Source organism: Schistocerca gregaria, chromosome 2 (assembly GCF_023897955.1).
Source record: "Schistocerca gregaria isolate iqSchGreg1 chromosome 2, iqSchGreg1.2, whole genome shotgun sequence".
Lineage (NCBI taxonomy): Eukaryota > Metazoa > Arthropoda > Insecta > Orthoptera > Acrididae > Schistocerca > Schistocerca gregaria.
The window spans coordinates 871,732,057-871,748,715 of record NC_064921.1 but is presented as its reverse complement, the minus strand read 5'-3'; the positions used below and the strand labels follow the sequence as shown (position 1 = coordinate 871,748,715).

The 16,659-nt window shown below is 42.5% G+C and overlaps 1 protein-coding gene across 5 annotated transcripts in view; it reads left to right on the top strand.

Annotated features, from left to right (window-relative positions):
• Nucleotides 1–16,659, top strand: part of LOC126335266 (uncharacterized) — a 1,744,002-nt gene that overhangs the window by 1,149,210 nt on the left and 578,133 nt on the right. Inside the window, exon 1 of one of the 5 annotated variants that reach the window (XM_049998320.1) lies at nt 11,492–11,558. The exons of the other annotated variants lie outside the window; for them this stretch is intronic. Within the exon in view, the coding sequence (XP_049854277.1) occupies nt 11,499–11,558 (60 nt within the window). The 5' untranslated portion in view covers nt 11,492–11,498. Of the gene's footprint in view, nt 1–11,491; nt 11,559–16,659 lie in introns of those variants that run through there. 5 annotated transcript variants of the gene reach the window in all.

Here is a 16,659-nt window from a genome sequence, read left to right as displayed (position 1 = left end):
GCTACAACCCTGTCTCACTCCCTTCTCAACCACTGCTTCCCTTTCATGCCCCTTGACTCTTGTAACTGCCATCTGGTTTCTGTACAAATTGTAAATAGCCTTTCGCTCCCTGTATTTTACTCCTGCCACCTTCGGAATTTGAAAGAGAGTATTCCAGTCAACAGTCAAAAGCTTTCTCTAAGTCAACAAATGCTAGAAATGTAGGTTTGCCTTTCCTTAATCTATCTTCTAAGATAAGTCGTAGGGTCAGTATTGCCTCACGTGTTCCAACATTTCTACGGAATCCAAACTGATCTTCCCCGAGGTCGGCTTCTACTAATTTCTCCATTCGTCTGTAAAGAATTCGCGTTATTATTTTGCAGCTGTGACTTATTAAACTGATAGTTCGGTAATTTTCACATCTGTCAGCACCTGCTTTCTTTGGGATTGGATTAAGTTATATGCATAAAACTGCTGTTAACATGAACGAACAGGCCACAGATGTTATCTCATTTAAGCCAACATTAAAGCAAGTGTGACTGATGTATCAGAAAGCAAGACCTTCTGTCCAGTGCCTGAAGATGATCCACATAGACAGAAATTGGTAGCACATTCCAATAAAGTTTATACCGTTGTGTATGGTGTGTACAAACATGCCTTTCATTCAAGTAGATAAATAGTGTAAGCTACTGGTGTTAGGTTTGAAATGTAGGATATAGCTCCTCATTCTTTTTTATTCGTCAGTCTTATGACTGGTTCGACACGGCCAGCCACGAAAGCCTCTCTTGTGTCAACCTCTTTATTTCAGAGTAGCGCGTGCAAATTTTGCACATTTTCTCACAGCCTACGATTCAGTAAATGTTATGCGCCAAAGATACATTTTCAGAAATTCCTTTCCTCGGATTAAGGACGATGTTTGATACTAGCAGATTTCTCTCCGCCAGGAACGCCTCATTGCCCGTATTCACCTTTCTATGTCCCCCTTGTTTCGTCCGCCATGTGTAATTTTGATTCTAAGGTACACAATTCCTTCGTCTAGTTCCTGGTCGCCATAAGTGTGATGTTAAATTTATCGCTAATACCATTTCTGTTACTTCTCATTACTTTAGCCTTTCTTCGGTTTATTCTTAATTTATACTATGTACTCATTAGACTGCTCATTCCATACAACGTATCATGGAATTCTTGTTCAGTTTCAGTGAGGATAGCCATGTCATCAGGGAATCGTATCATTGAGTTTTAATGCCGTTCTTGAACATTTTACTATATTTCTTCCATTGCTTCTTCTATGTACAGATTGAATGGTATGAGAAGACTGCGTCTCGCCATATACCGTTTTAGATCCGAGCACCCCGTTCTTGGTCTTCCATTCTTATTGTTCCCTCTGGGTGCAAATGCATGCCGTACAGTATCCGTCTTTCCCTACAGCTTACACGTCCTTTTATTATCTTCAATGCAACGATAAATGTCATTGAAATTGAAGATTTCATCCATGACAAATCGAGCTTCATCGATAGAAATTCTGGGTATAAACCTTGTAGGTAGACTACCGGAAAAAAAGATTGACTCTGAGCACTATGGGACTCAACTGCTGTGGTCATTAGTCCCCTAGAACTTAGAACTACTTAAACCTAACTAACCTAAGGACATCACACACATCCATGCCCAAGGCAGGATTCGAACCTGCGACCGTAGCAGTCGCACGGTTCCGGACTGCGCGCCTAGAACCGCGAGACCACCGCGGCCGGCCGGAAAAAAAGATTACAGCAGCCCCAAGTTCAAATGGCTCTGAGCACTTTCGGTCATCAGCCCCCCAGAACTCAGAACTACTTAAACCTAACTAACTTGAGGACATCACACACATCCAAGCTCGAGGTAGGATTCGAACCTGCTCGGTTCCAGACCGAAGCGCCTAGAACCGCTCGGCTACACCCGCCGGCCGCAGCCCCAAGTACAAGGTCATTTTATCGACATGTGAAGTCAGGGAAGTGTATGATCGCAACTTCAGACCAAATGAAACACACATGTCACAGTAAAGCGTGACCAAATTGTCACATCAATATCCCCCCCCCCCTCCCCCGCCAACCCTCTGGTGGCTGCGAAGGTATTTGTTCTCCCATGCAAACGACCATAACGGTGCCGAATGGAATCCTGTAATAGACTGCCTCAAGCATTTTGCTCCTTTTGGTGCAATTGTGCCATTGTCGTTATAGGCCCTGGAGGACGATTAAGTTCCTGCTTCATCGTGCCTCATGCATGACCAATTGGCGAGAGATCTGGTGATCTTGTTGGCAAGGGTAGCCGTATGTGGACGTTTATTGTCCTGATGAAATGGAACATCAGCTTCTCGTCGAAAAAATAACGGTAGTACAGGGATAACAGACTGTGCAATGTAGCAGACACAGGTTACTTTACCCTGTAGAAACACTTGATTTGACAGCTAATTGTTTGTCCCCTACACAGAGAAGGCTTCGATGGGACCTGTGTGTCTGGACTAGTGCTCTGTGAAACAGACAGGTCACTGAAGACAAAAGAGCACCATTTCCTTGTTCAGTCAACCCTTTCAAGACACTAGATTAGTGTGACCTGGCCAGAAGCGCATGTGATGTTAATTCTGTTGCAAAGCAGACAGCTTCAAAAGGCAGATAAAACATGTGCCACACTTGCGTTCCTGGATACCATTCAGTAGGCCGCTGCTGCTCGTATTACGCCGAACTCCAGAACCTGGTCTACAGGTGTGGAACGTTCCACAGACCGCTGCTGAAACCTTCGACACGTTACTGATATATTGTGCCCAACATGTGCAACATTCCGTGGATAAGTGCAGCCAGCTCCCCGCAGATTCACAGAGCGACCCGTTCAAACGACTGAAGTTGTTTCAGCGGAAGTCGCTGGGGCATGTTTGTATCCAGAGTGTCCCACTTTTTCCTGGCCGTGTACAATGTTTGTCGAAAATAATGTGAAGTGGTTCAAATGGCTCTGAGCACTATGGGACTCAACTGCTGTGGTCATCAGTCCCCTAGAACTTAGAACTACTTAAATCTAACTAACCTAAGGACATCACACACATCCATGCCCGAGGCAGGATTCGAACCTGCGCCCGTAGCAGTCGCACGGTTCCGGACTGCGCGCCTAGAACCGCGAGACCACCGCGACCGGCAATGTGAAGTGGAATTCACTATTAACAAACTTTTATTTTTCTTTACCTTATTGTGCCCGACCTACCGATGACATGATGACATGATTTCCACATTATACATCATGTGTGATTTGTTCTTTTGATTGCGGCACGTCTGGGTGTCACGAATCAAAAGGTTCGTTTGAACAGTTGCCAGAGAGCGCCAGAAAACTGATCTCACTGCACATATTCGGCAACGATGACGTATGGAGGCCGGGCTCATATCTTTCCGTTGCATTTCTGTATGGAATTTCGTGCGTACTGGGGCATCCTGTGACCGTGTGCAACAGGGCGGCATGTTGTTCAGAGGTGACACTCTGAGTTGTATTTAGGTCAATTATTTTATCAAATAGATGGTTCAGATGGCTCTGAACACTATGGGACTTAACATCTATGGTCATCAATCCCCTAGAACTTAGAACTACTTAAACATAACTAACCTAAGGACAACACACAACACCTAGCCATCACGAGGCAGAGAAAATCCCTGACCCAGCCGGGAATCGAAGCCGGGCGCGGGAAGCGAGAACGCTACCGCACGACCACGAGATGCGGGCAATTATTTTATCATATCCTACCCAGATAATAAATCCAATAGAAGGAAGCAGTTCTTGTCATTATATTCATTTAAGAACTAGAGTTTATAGCTCAAAGTACCCTAATATTTTGCTATGTTGTCATTTCAACATAGATATTTGTTATTATTAGTATTGTTATTATTCGGACTCTGCAATATTGTTATGTAGCATTTCTAATAGGTTTCCAGGCAGCACTGCGAGAAGTTAATAAGAAAGAATAGAAATTCCTATAAGACAATTCGGTTATGTACTAGAATTGGGGACAATAACTGCAAATTGTATAAAATATTTACAAGGTTATGTGTGAAGCCGAGAAACTGCACAACTGCCAATTTATAGTCTATTAATAAAAATAAACCCATGTGGGGAGTTAAGGTGATAAAACACGGCATGATGCCGTTCTTTAATATCGCCGAAGAGTGGCAGTCTGTAAATTTAAGACACAAACAACACAAATTACGAAATAACGTGAAACATAGAGGAGGAAACAGACAGTTGAAACATCTCTTGCGATCGAAACCATTATGTTTCACGGAAGGCAGTTTTGTAAAATTCTGTTAAAGCTGGCAATATATTTGAAACAAAATATTTTATTCCATATTATTGAACAAACTTGCCTGCTTAGTCATCTTCACGTGAAAATTAGGCGTATTGCATTAAGAGAGCTTCCATTATGTCATAAAAGAAACAGGCCATTAGATAATACTCCATGAGCAGCGAAATTTCTTAAACTATACTACAATGCATAACTCGTCGTAACGTACTCATTCCAGATTCACATTGAAGAACCTGGTATTAATATTTCCAGTGTGGCTTTCGCTATGTCAGTTTTCTTAGAGTATCAGTACTTTATTACCTCATATTTGGGTTTTTATTACAGTATAACGCCGAAAGTGGCAGAAAATGAAACTGTGCACTTGAAACTGAGCGAACAGTCGAAACTAGGCAATAGCGAGGAATGAAACCCTTAATTTACAATAACTTGACTGCCTCTGCGGAAAAGATTAATAAAAGCAAAATATCTTTAGTGACCGACAAAAATAACTGCACTGTCCTGGAAGACGTTTAATGCTTTATTGCTAAAAAGTGGACATAATAACATATTTTAATCTTCCTTGATTATGTGAATGTGTTTTAATTCACTTGATCGCTTGCAGCCACAGAAATCCGTTTTGTTTTCAGTTGAAGTGAGAGCTGTAAACAGACAGAAAAGATAAATACGGCCCACACGGAGACTACTGCTCCCACTATAACTCAGAATGCTCAGCGCATGCGCGAAACTGGCAGCTTAGGCGCGCCACAAAAATTTTTCCGCTTAGCATCTGGCTACTTGCTGACACTTCTCCTACAGCCAAAAGTCTCACTACAAGTAGACAGAAGCTGCAGAAGGCGCTGCTCATACGCGACTTAGCTCTACGGATGCGCTTGTGCTCAGTGGCAAATGCTCAGAAGTAGCCGTGTGGGAATTGGCCGAGGTGGGATCGCTGAAGCGGCTTACGGGGCCCGTTAGCTGAGCTGTGCTGAGCTGAGCTAAGCTAAGGTGCGGACGGCGGCAGGGTGTCTGCAGGAAACGGCGTTTCCCAAAGCCGGGATTACACGAGGGAGGACTGGGGAATTCTCTAGAGGGCCGGTGGGTTTCCCTCAGCCGGGACAGCTGGCCGCTCCAAACACTACTCTTATTCCATCCCATGTCTCTCTCTCTCTCTCTATCTATCTATCTATCTATCTCCCCCCCCTCCACCCATCTCCATGGTGTAGCTAGATGTTTTGTGCACTTAGTCTGTCCTGCTATAGACTATAGACATAGTACGTAAATTTTGAATAGTTTGGTCGGCAAAAGCAGCCCTGAACTGTCAGTTTCGAACCCTGTACTATGTTCTACCAGGTTCACAAAACTTGTGCATCACTAGACTGTTAATTAACGTCAGGATGACCATCTATGTTGCATCGTCAGGTGGCGTCAGTGTTTTGGATAACGTTGAACCACGCCGCTAGAAAAAATTCATTGTTAGTTGTCATTAACTTAATGTTCCGTCGGAACTTCACAGAACTGTGCAATAAAATTAAATAGGAAACACTCGCTTGACATTCTGCAAAATATTATACGATCACTAACGGGCTTTCTGGTCCATCCTCAGGTGACAATTAAATGACACAAAAAACGGATAAAATCACACGCAACTTACACAGACGTTGCTGCAAAAAAAGTACTAAAATTATGGGATTACGAAGGGGAAGTATTATATTTACGTTACACAAAGATTGTTAAATATAGAAAACTGAAAAATATATTTTTTAAAGTTGTATGGAACTCACTATATTTGACAAACGATTAACAATAAAGTTGACTTTATAATTGTAATCTAATGTTTCTGTAATTAATACTCAGTTTGTGTGGTACCTTTGATGATTTCAGGTATTTTTGCAGTAGTGTCATCTGTAAGGTTTCTTAACAGTATATCAGACGCCGCAGTACGCATCGTATGGGTACTTTTATGTTAAAAGATGTTCCACAAAGTTCGAATCTGTTTTGCAGACTACATAAATATTTTTGGCTGTCTTGTGCAGTTTTGTTATTTTTATGCCTGGCTAATTGCTACCTGCTACGATCTACGATCTCCTCTCTTATTTTAACATCGTTTCAGAGTAGTACTTACACTCAACGTCTCCAGTTATATATTCACTTTTTCTGACATAGGTTTCGAGAAATAACTACATCCACTTGCCTTTCGCGTAGCTATCCCTCATCAGATGGTACACATTTGGAGTGTTGCAGGCGTTATGTAGCTGTGGCAAGATACAAGAACGAAACAAATGAAACAAATAAGCACTGAATGTGGCGAGAATTCGATTTAAAGGCATTACTTACGGTTAGTAGCATCCGATAATTTACTCCTGGAGCACGCATTGTTGTGGCACACACACACACACACACACACACACACACACACACACACACACACACACACACACACACCGTATACCACTATCCGAAATTCTCACATAAAATTTCGTTAAATGAACCTACCTACTAAGCTCCGATGTTTAAATCATAAGCAATAGACAATATTTAACAAGCAAAAAGAAACATGTCGAATGTAATTTCGGTACTAAAGTATTAAAACTGTAGACGAAATATCATTCTAAACTGTTAGACTGATAGCCTTTGTAAACAGCACATATGAATTTTGCAATTTGTATGCATGTTGCGTTTGAATGTAATATAAATCGATATCTGTACTTATTGTCAACAATATGCAATGCGTGTGCTGAACAAACGAATTCTTTGCCACCATGTAAATTCTGTGATCATAGCTATAGTCACACTCTTTGGCTTATTCACATTTTGTAAAGAACGTGACAGTTGCTAAATGAGGCCAAGTTTGTGGAGTGCTATAAATTTAACGCGAAGAACAGTGTGTGCGCCAGGAATAAACCACCGAATGCACCTAAGCGTAAGCAATGCCTGTAACTAAACAAGATCTCATGCTGTAAATGATTCCCGCCACATTCAGTGCTTACATATTTCGTTTTTATATCTTGTCCCACAGTGCTCCAAACATTCCGGCGAATCGCTCGGCGGTTCGAAACCGGTCACGATACATAAAAATTGAAGAATCGCAAAAGGTGATGGGTTGTAGTTATTTCTGGGAACCTTTATTAATCTCAGTCGTAATGTTCCACATCCACAATGGATAAAACTTTTATTTTTTAATCTGACTTCCACTACAATGTTTCTCTTGTACGGCCCTCTCTACAGCAAAGGGAGTTACTTTCTGATAACATAGTTTTCCAGATAGTCCTTTGTTCTACATCTGTAATCAGTAAGCTACATTATGGTGTGTGGCAGAGGGCACGTCTGGTACCACTATCATTTTAACTCCTTCCTAGTATCATTTGCGATTGGCACGTGACGAGAATGTATTTCGCTAAACGTTATTTTGCGACACTCGTGTGGCAGAAAGTAGTGTGTTAACCAGCCCTTCCCTGAGCGTACTGCCTCTAAATTTCAGTCGCAAAAAAGATCCGTGATTCACAACGCCTCTCTTGTAGCGTCTGCTACTGGATTTTTTTTAGTATCTCTGTAACGCTCTAGCTCCGGAGACACTTACCGTAAGATGGCACTAGGGTGACATATTGAAGTAGCTTTATTATCGTTTATAATTCTTCATATTACGTTAACAAGTGGTAGAGACATAAAATCGAAACAACAGACTGCATCTGTACAAAAATGTGATGAAACCCACAGATGCACATTAAGCTTAGGGTGTAAGCCTTCGAAAAATGTCATGAGTGAAAATTAAAAAAAAAAAAAAATCGCTGGCACAGATAATTGTTTGAGTTTATATTTTGTGTCATAAAGATTCCCCGTTTCCAGGCCACAGTTCAATATGGAGGACGTACACGTAGTGTCAGGTACGCAACTTATCAAAGCGCAGTGCATTGGCGGAACTGTCATTCGTACGCAGGTGATTCATGTGAAAATATTTGCGACCTGATTATGCCATACGACGGGAACTAAGACTTTAACGCTAGATGGTATTTAGAGTCAGACACATGGGACATTCCATGTCGGAAAACCTTAGGTAATTAAACATTCTGCGATCCACATCGTGAAGAGAGTGCCGAGAACACCAAATTTCAGGCATTACTTCTCACCATGGACAGCGCAATAACTGACGGCCTTCACTTAACGGCCAAGAGCAATTTGTTACCGTAGAGTTGTCAGTGCTAACAGACGAGTAACTGTGCGTGAAATAACCGCACAAATCAATGCTCGACGTTCGACGAACATATCCGTTAGGACAGTGCTGCGAAATGTGGCGTTAATGGGCTATGACGGCAGACGAACGACGCGAGTGCCTTTCCTAACAGCACGGCATCGACTGCAACGCATGTCCTGGGCTCGTGACCATATAGGTTGTACTCTAGACGACTGGAACACCGTAGCCTGGTCGGATGAGTCGCAATTTCAGTTGATAACAGCTGATGGTAGCGTTCGAGTGTAGCGCAGACACCATCAAGTTATGGACCCACGTTGTCAGCGAGACACTGTGCAAGCTGATAATGGCCTATTAACGCGTGGCTGTGTTAACGACGACGGCCGGTGTGCCAGCCAGCTTAGATGTGGTTTTTAGGTGGTTTTCCACATTCTACTAGGTGAATACCGGGCTGGTCCCCGCGTCCCGTCTCAGTTACACGACTCGCAGACACCTGAAACACATTCACACTATTTCACGATTTACACTAGACGCAGAACGCTGGGTTGCACTACTTCCGTCCCAGGGGGGTATAGCATGGCGGCAGGAAGGGCATTCGGCCACCCCTTCAAATTAACTGTGCCAATTCCGTACTTAATCCTGCCAACCCTGCGCACAATGCGGGTTAAGGCGGTAGCAAAAGAAGAAGAAGAAGGAATCGTCCGACGTTCATCCCATCGAACATTTATGGGGCATAATCGAGAGGTCAGTTCCTGCACAAAATCCTACACCCGGTAGCACTTTCACGCTTTCGGACGGCTATAGGGGCAGCATGGCTCAGTGTTTCTGCAGGGGACATCCAACGACTTCAGTCCATGGCACGTCGAGATGCTGCAGTACGCTGGACAAAAGAAAGTTAGGAGGTATCCTATGACTTTTGTCAACTGAGTTCAAGGATTCTGCGAAGAACCACCTTATTTATTTTCCTCCATTAAGCCCGTCTCTCACGGAGCAAGGTTCACCGAAAGTTTGCGAGATGGTGTGCATGCCTGCCGCCTTGCAGGGAAAGGAGCCGGCTATATTCCATGACGAAGCTCTCCCACGGTGCAAGATTGGCAGCTAGTTGTGTTGTGATCGGCTGCATGTTGTATCGAACGAAGAAGGCTGCTTCAGGTACAGAAGGTCAGAGCAAACTGGCGTTATTAGCTGTTTTGGTGCTAAACGATGCAGAAATGCGTGCTAACGAGAGGAGAAAGAATGGACGAAAAACTGGATTGAGATGAGAAACGCTGGAAAAGGTGTGCTCTCCATGCTTGATAAAGAGTTGAGGTTAGTTCGCATAACACCTACTTTTGTTTGAAAAGTATCACCATTTCATTACTGTTTGACTTTTTAAATATACCAATAATGACTCTTATATACGACTTTATTTTATAGGATAGAAGATCGTACATCCTTTGCAAATTTTATACGAATGGATGTATTGGTATTTGAAGAACTGCTTTGTATGGTTGAGCCTCTGATTCAGAAGAAAGACACGGTGATGCGTCAGGCAATTACGGCGTACTCCGCTTTAAATTGAGTACGTAAATTGTACATTTTGCTATAGCACTCCTTGCTCGTCGTGTATGGTCGAACAAGACACACGGCACTTACAACTCTTTTGCGTGCTTCTGCACGCTAGTGTTTATTATAATAGTTTGCGCTTTTCACAACGTACAGAAACTGTACTTCCCGATAAGTACAGGGTGATCAAGAAGTCAGTATAAATTTGAAAACTTAATAAGCCACGGAATAATGTAGATAGAGATGTAAAAATTGACACACATGCGTGGAATGACATGGGGTTTTATTAGAAACAAAAAGAACAAAGTATTGCTAAACGCGTGAAAGATCTCTTGCGCGCGTCGTTTGGTGATGATCGTGTGCTCAACCGCCACTTTCGTCATGCTTGGCCTCCGAGGTCCCCAGACCTCAGGCCCTGACGTTATTGGCTTTGGGGTTACCTGAGGTTGCAAGTGTATCGTGATCGACCGGCATCTCTAGGGATGCTGAAAGACAACATGCGACGCCAATGCCTCACCATAACTCCGGACATGCTTTACGGTGCTGTTCACAACATTATTCCTCGACTGCAGCTATTGTTGAGGAATGATGGTGGACATATTGAGCATTTCCTGTAAAGAACATCATGTTTGCTTTGTCTTACTTTGTTATGCTAATTATTGCTATTCTAATGAGATGAAGCGCCATCTGTCGGACATTTTTTGACCGCTTGAATTTTTTTGGTTCTAATAAAACCCCATGTCATTCCAAGTATGTGTGTCAATTTGTACTCCTCTATCTGCATTATTCCGTTATTTATTCCTTTTTCAAATGTATACTGACTTTTTGATCACCCGGTACATATCAATGCTTCAATCGCTTTCTTGGACCCCAGCGGTGCCATTATTTAATAATTATAAGAACTTCCTACCGCACCTCACAACAGCAGAAAAGCGACTATCAACAAAGGCTTCCCGCCCAAGCTTTCCGCGTCTGACGTCACAAACGAAACGTCTCATGATTGGCCAACGCAGATAGCACGCAGGGAACCTTACAAGAAAAATAGCACCAGACCTATCCTGGAAATCTTCCAAGGTTCCCAGCAAGGTAGCCCGCTAGCAGACGACGGAGACCGCAAGGTATCCGTCGCGCGAGCCAGCAAGGAAACTTAACAGCGGATGTTTCTCCGTGTGAGACGGGCTTTACTTTCAGCGTACTGTTGTGATACCACGCCTCAGATGCACACATAAGTTTTCTAATTTTCTGGTTTCGATGTTGAACATCCTTAGAAATATCGAAGCAAGTGCTCAAAATATTCTGTTTATTGTTGTAGCCCCCTCTCCCATCTCCCTCTCTGTAGTGAGCGCGTGCAGGAGACGAGTGAGTTAGGGGCGGTGGTACTTTGTGCAGCTAGCGGCGGCTTGGCTTATTGCCTTAGCGCAGCGCCGGGGCTTCGCGCGGCTGCTCCGTAGTGCATCCAGTGGGCGTCGTCGAGGGCGGTGTGTCGCAGCCCGGGGCATGTCGGAGCGCCGCCCCCAGCAGCGCAGGCCGCTGCGCCGGCCTCGCCCCCAGCAACAGGTACCTGCCGCCCCCTTATCCAAGGCCACCGCCGAGGACATTAAAGTGGGATGCCGGACGCTACCTAAGCAGCCGTAGGCTGTCTCTGAGGACAAAGTAGTTAGTTGCTGCTAGTCCTCAATGGTGTCCTACGAAACTTTTCATAGTGTTAACGGTGTACGTGGCGTATCTTAGTGAATATCCAAGGTGCCTAGACCACACAATACCGATGGTAACCGATCTCATCTAGGAAGCATCTGAGGTTTCTGGCGATCGTTGTGCTTTTCGATCCAAAGCTGTACGGCTCTTCATTGACCTTCACCTCCTTTCCTGTAGTGTAATAGCGACGTGTATCCAGCTTAGCTTTGAAATTTTTTGTGATTTTTTTTCGCTTTTTGCTGCCATTTTATGCAAAACTTGTTGCTATTACCAAATTTCAACGCGCTTGTCACGATGAAGCAGGTATCCGGGCTCTAAACGTTGTGCACAAAATAAGTGATGCTCTTTGTAAGGCACTGACGCCGAACAGTTTAAATACCAACAATCCATCGCACATGTTCCTCTATGTATTGACGTAAATTAGTATCTTCAGAGTTGTGCGAGCGCCAATAGCATAATAATTTCATATGTACAGTAGCGCATTAATAAATTTTCAATTTGAAGGTTGGCTTTGTAGTTCAACTTTGTAATAAATACTGAAGTTATTTTTACTTAGACACACAGAAGTATCGATGTTTAAGTATATTATTGTTGTTCAAATTTACATATATTTCACTGAGAAATTGCCTGTACATGTATATATATGTGCTGCCGAACTTACAAACGGGTTTTCTTCATATGACGAGCAAATTTGTTAATTTTTAGAGTTCTGTACTTCGATCGGTAAAAACAGAACCCTTACAGGATCACTTTGCTGTCTGTCCGGCAGTTAAGAAATTCTTTTTCTCAGGAACGGGTGGTCGTAAGGAGTAGAAAGTATGTCACATCCTAACGTCTACGGCCCCTTGTCGGTGCAAAACATTGAAGATTCTAAGAAAAATGCAATGACAAAGTACGGTTGTTTGTCATATTTTGATACCCACGAACTTACTCATCAAAACTTCAGTGTACTCAGCGTTGACCTAGAAGCATGAAATTTTGCAGTAAGCAAGGTTTCACAGTACAAGTAAACGATAAAAAATCCAATAAGTTACGATTTTTAATCATACCACAGTAAAACTTTTTTTGTCATTTGTTAGCCGACTTCAAATTTAACATTAAAATATTCTTCAAAGTCTTATGTGCGCACCCACGTGGCTGAATATTGTATTCTGTTCACAACCATTATTGTAGTATACTGTTTCTAGATCACGTAACTAATGAGGAGGTATTGAATAGGATTGGGGAGAAGAGAAGTTTGTGGCGCAACTTGACTAGAAGAAGGGATCGGTTGGTAGGACATGTTTTGAGGCATCAAGGGATCACAAATTTGGCATTGGAGGGCAGCGTGGAGGGTAAAAATCGTAGAGGGAGACCGAGAGATGAGTACACTAAGCAGATTCAGAAGGATGGAGGTTGCAGTAGGTACTGGGAAATGAAGCAGCTTGCACAGGATAGAGTAGCATGGAGAGCTGCATCAAACCAGTCTCAGGACTGAAGACAACAACAACAACAATGTTTCTGTTGGGCCTAAATGATTGTTTTGTCTTGACTCGTTGTTCACGGGACCGATATCTTGCCATTATGAATGTGGATAATAGACAAAAAACGTCGAGGTTGTCGAATCCCGGAATGCATGAAATGTCTGTATAAATAATTTAGTTTTTCAGAACCTTCGGAGTGACAGTCCAACTCGCACCTGGCCAGTTTTTATTACATCAACAATCCATCCGGTAACACTACGTAACATAGAAAACATGGTGCATGACTTAGTTTCTGTAAGGTTTTATAACACACCGTATTTCCTCCCATCATCAATCGTTTCCATGGAATAGATTATCGACAGATGGGAAGTGGGTTTGTGATACTGTTTTGTGAAGAGACTTCCTTTTGGCTTGATATAAAAGAGTGATATATTTTTAAACACTTACGTGGGGATTTCGCTGGGCTGTTCCTAATGTTTTGAATAACAATTTACTGCGGCTATTTAAGTAATTATATAGGCAACAGAGCAGAGGCAATGACAAAGCATGCTGTACACGAATGAAGAGTAGTAACTGTGTCAGAGTGCTGATGTCCTACATGTGAAGTGAAGTGTCGGCGAATTAGACCAACTTTCGTTCGTTTCTAATACAGCATTGATTCTGTACGCTACCATGTAGACGCGTCAATAGTTCAATATACTTAAACCAATCTCCACGCTACCAGTAACAAAAATCCTGTGTTAAATTTATTCACTTGGCATGGCTGCCGATCTCTGAGAGTTCATTTTGAGACACTGCTTAAAGAAATCAACCAGAAAACGTATTTATATTAATATGGAATTGTAAATGATTTGTTTGTGATAGCGTTTGTTGCAAATAATGTTGTCCGCGTACTTAGTTTGTGTGCACACTTTCGTAACTGCATATTTTATTCCGTTGGCGATTATTACTGTAGTGTAATGTTTTTAATTTGCCTAAAAGATATTCTTGCCTTGACTCGTTGTTGATTCTGTCCCCGATTACTTCTCACGCGCATTCATGGAGCCAGGAACGTGGCTTGATGCGTGTTCCTGACTACGTATTGTATTTTGTGGCATGATGATTATGTTTAGCTCTCAACACTAGCTAACGTGATGCTGTGAAAACACATGCAGAGTCTGTTCCTGGCCGTTAATATCGATACGCCGAAACTAGAATGACCTATGTTTAACTCATCGGCGTGAAATTATAGAAGTGTGTTTGTGCGGATAATCTAGATTCTGGTAAGAGTGAGGTGTTACAGATTTCGTAACAAAACGTAGAGGTGTGGCGTCTTCTTATGACATTGTCCATTTCAGTTTAGATGACAGATTTTTGAATATTCAGCTGAAGGTCATGTTTCAGCGTAGAATGTGACAGTGTTAGGTCATACAGCGCGTGGCCCAGCGGTAACGTACGAGTAAAATACAATCCTGTTTCCAGCGAACTTGTCAGGTTTCGCGGTGGCCCACGGCGCTGAATCCAGATTAAACGGTCGATGCGTGAGTCTGGTCTCCTCTTCCGCTTACCAGGGTAAACACATGACACGTGTAAGGCTGCAGCTACAAACTGGGCCAAACGCATGAGGCGGTACTTCGACCAGGCGTAACCCATGAGAGAGGTATCGCACTCTACTACATGATTAGCATTAGTCTCTCTATCGGAAATGAATCTTAATCTGTTACTGTTTTGTTTTATTTTTTACCTTTATCCACATTCTGCAAACAACTATAAGTGTAAGGCAGAGGTTACGTTCCATTCTACCATTTATTAGGGGTTCTTCCCGTTTCATTCATCCATCTACCGCGGGAAGAATAGCAGTTTGAACGCCTCCGTGCACGCTGTAATTAGTGTAATTCTGTACGAAAGGTGTTGTACTATACTTCTACATTTATCATTTAAAGCTGGTGATTTAAACTTTTAAACTAATCTTTCTCTAGATAGTTTACTCTGTCTTCAAGTGACTGCCCCTTAAATTTTTTCACCATCTCTGTGACACTTTACCCTGCGTCAGAGAAACCTGTAACCATTTGTGCTTGTCCTCTGTAAATATTCAGTATCTCCAGGTAGCCTATTTTCGTAAGGGGCCGACACACTTGAGCAGTATTCTACGACGGGTCACAAGGATGTTATGCAAGCAATCTTCTATACAAGGTGTCCTAGGAGGAATCTAGGAGGAATGGTCAGTATTCACGGATATGACAGGAACGATCATTAGAAGCATAAAAGTCTAGTAAATATGGGCCCTAAAATGCATACCATAAGAGCTGTGATCACATACTATGAAACAAATCACTTCTATTGCGAGTTCTATGTTTTCCGTATTTTGATAGGTGTTAGTATGGACCAAAAAAAGGAAAAAAGTCCATTAAACATTGGTGTATACCTTAAGAGCTATGAGCATTTGTTCATCTTCTCTACTATGAAACACATCTCGTCTACTAAACAAGTGTTCATACACAGCTCCTAAAACATACATTTTGGAGCGCATGTTTACTAGACGATTGCCGCGCGGAATTAGCCGAGCGGTCTCAGGCGCTGCAGTCACGGACTGTGCGGCTGGTCCGTCGGAGGTTCGAGTCCTCCCTCGGGCAGGGGTATGTGTGTTTGTCCTTAAGATAATTAAAGTTGAGTAGTGTGTAAGCTTAGGGACTGCTGACTTTAGCAGTTACGTCCCATGAGATTTCACACACATTTGAACATTCTTTCCTAGACGATTTTTTTTATTGTTTTGCTTCTTACCAGCTCTTCAGAAAATATGGAAAGCAAGAAGCTTGCAGTAGAAGAGATTTGTTTCATTGTATTGAAGGTGAAGAAGTGCTCATAGCTCTTAAGTTATGCGTTTTAGAACCCATGTGTATATACTCCATTTGTGTTTGCTCTTCTCAGTATACATCCAATATCCGCTGTTAGTCATATCTGGTAGACAGGTCGTACGAGTGTTTTGTAAGCAAGCTTCTTTGATCGCATTTCCCTAGTATTCTACCAATGAACCAAGTGTGCCACTTGTTTTTCCTACGACAGATTGTATTTGATAGTTTCATATCTCTAAAAATTGTTATACCTATGTTTTTATATGAGTTGGCTGCTAGCAGTATTTTACTCTTAAGATAATACGTTTCTTCGTTATATGAAAAGCATAATTTTACATTATTGAAAATTTATTTTAAGCAAGCGTAGAGTGTTTGCACCTCTTCGAAATCTTATCGATATCCGACTGAATATTTGTGTAGCTTGTTTCTCACAGTACTCCATTACAGAGAACTGCACTATGTGCTGAAAGTGCGTGCTTGTTGTTCAGATTGTCTTCCAGCTGATTAATGCATAATACGAACAACAGAAGTTGCAAGACAGTTCCCGTGGTACCTCTGTACCTCTGAAGTACTGGAACTTCTATCGACGACTTTGCATCCAAAATACCATACTGGATCCCAATAAATCGTCAACCTGATCACAAATTTCGTTTGATACCCTGAACGTTC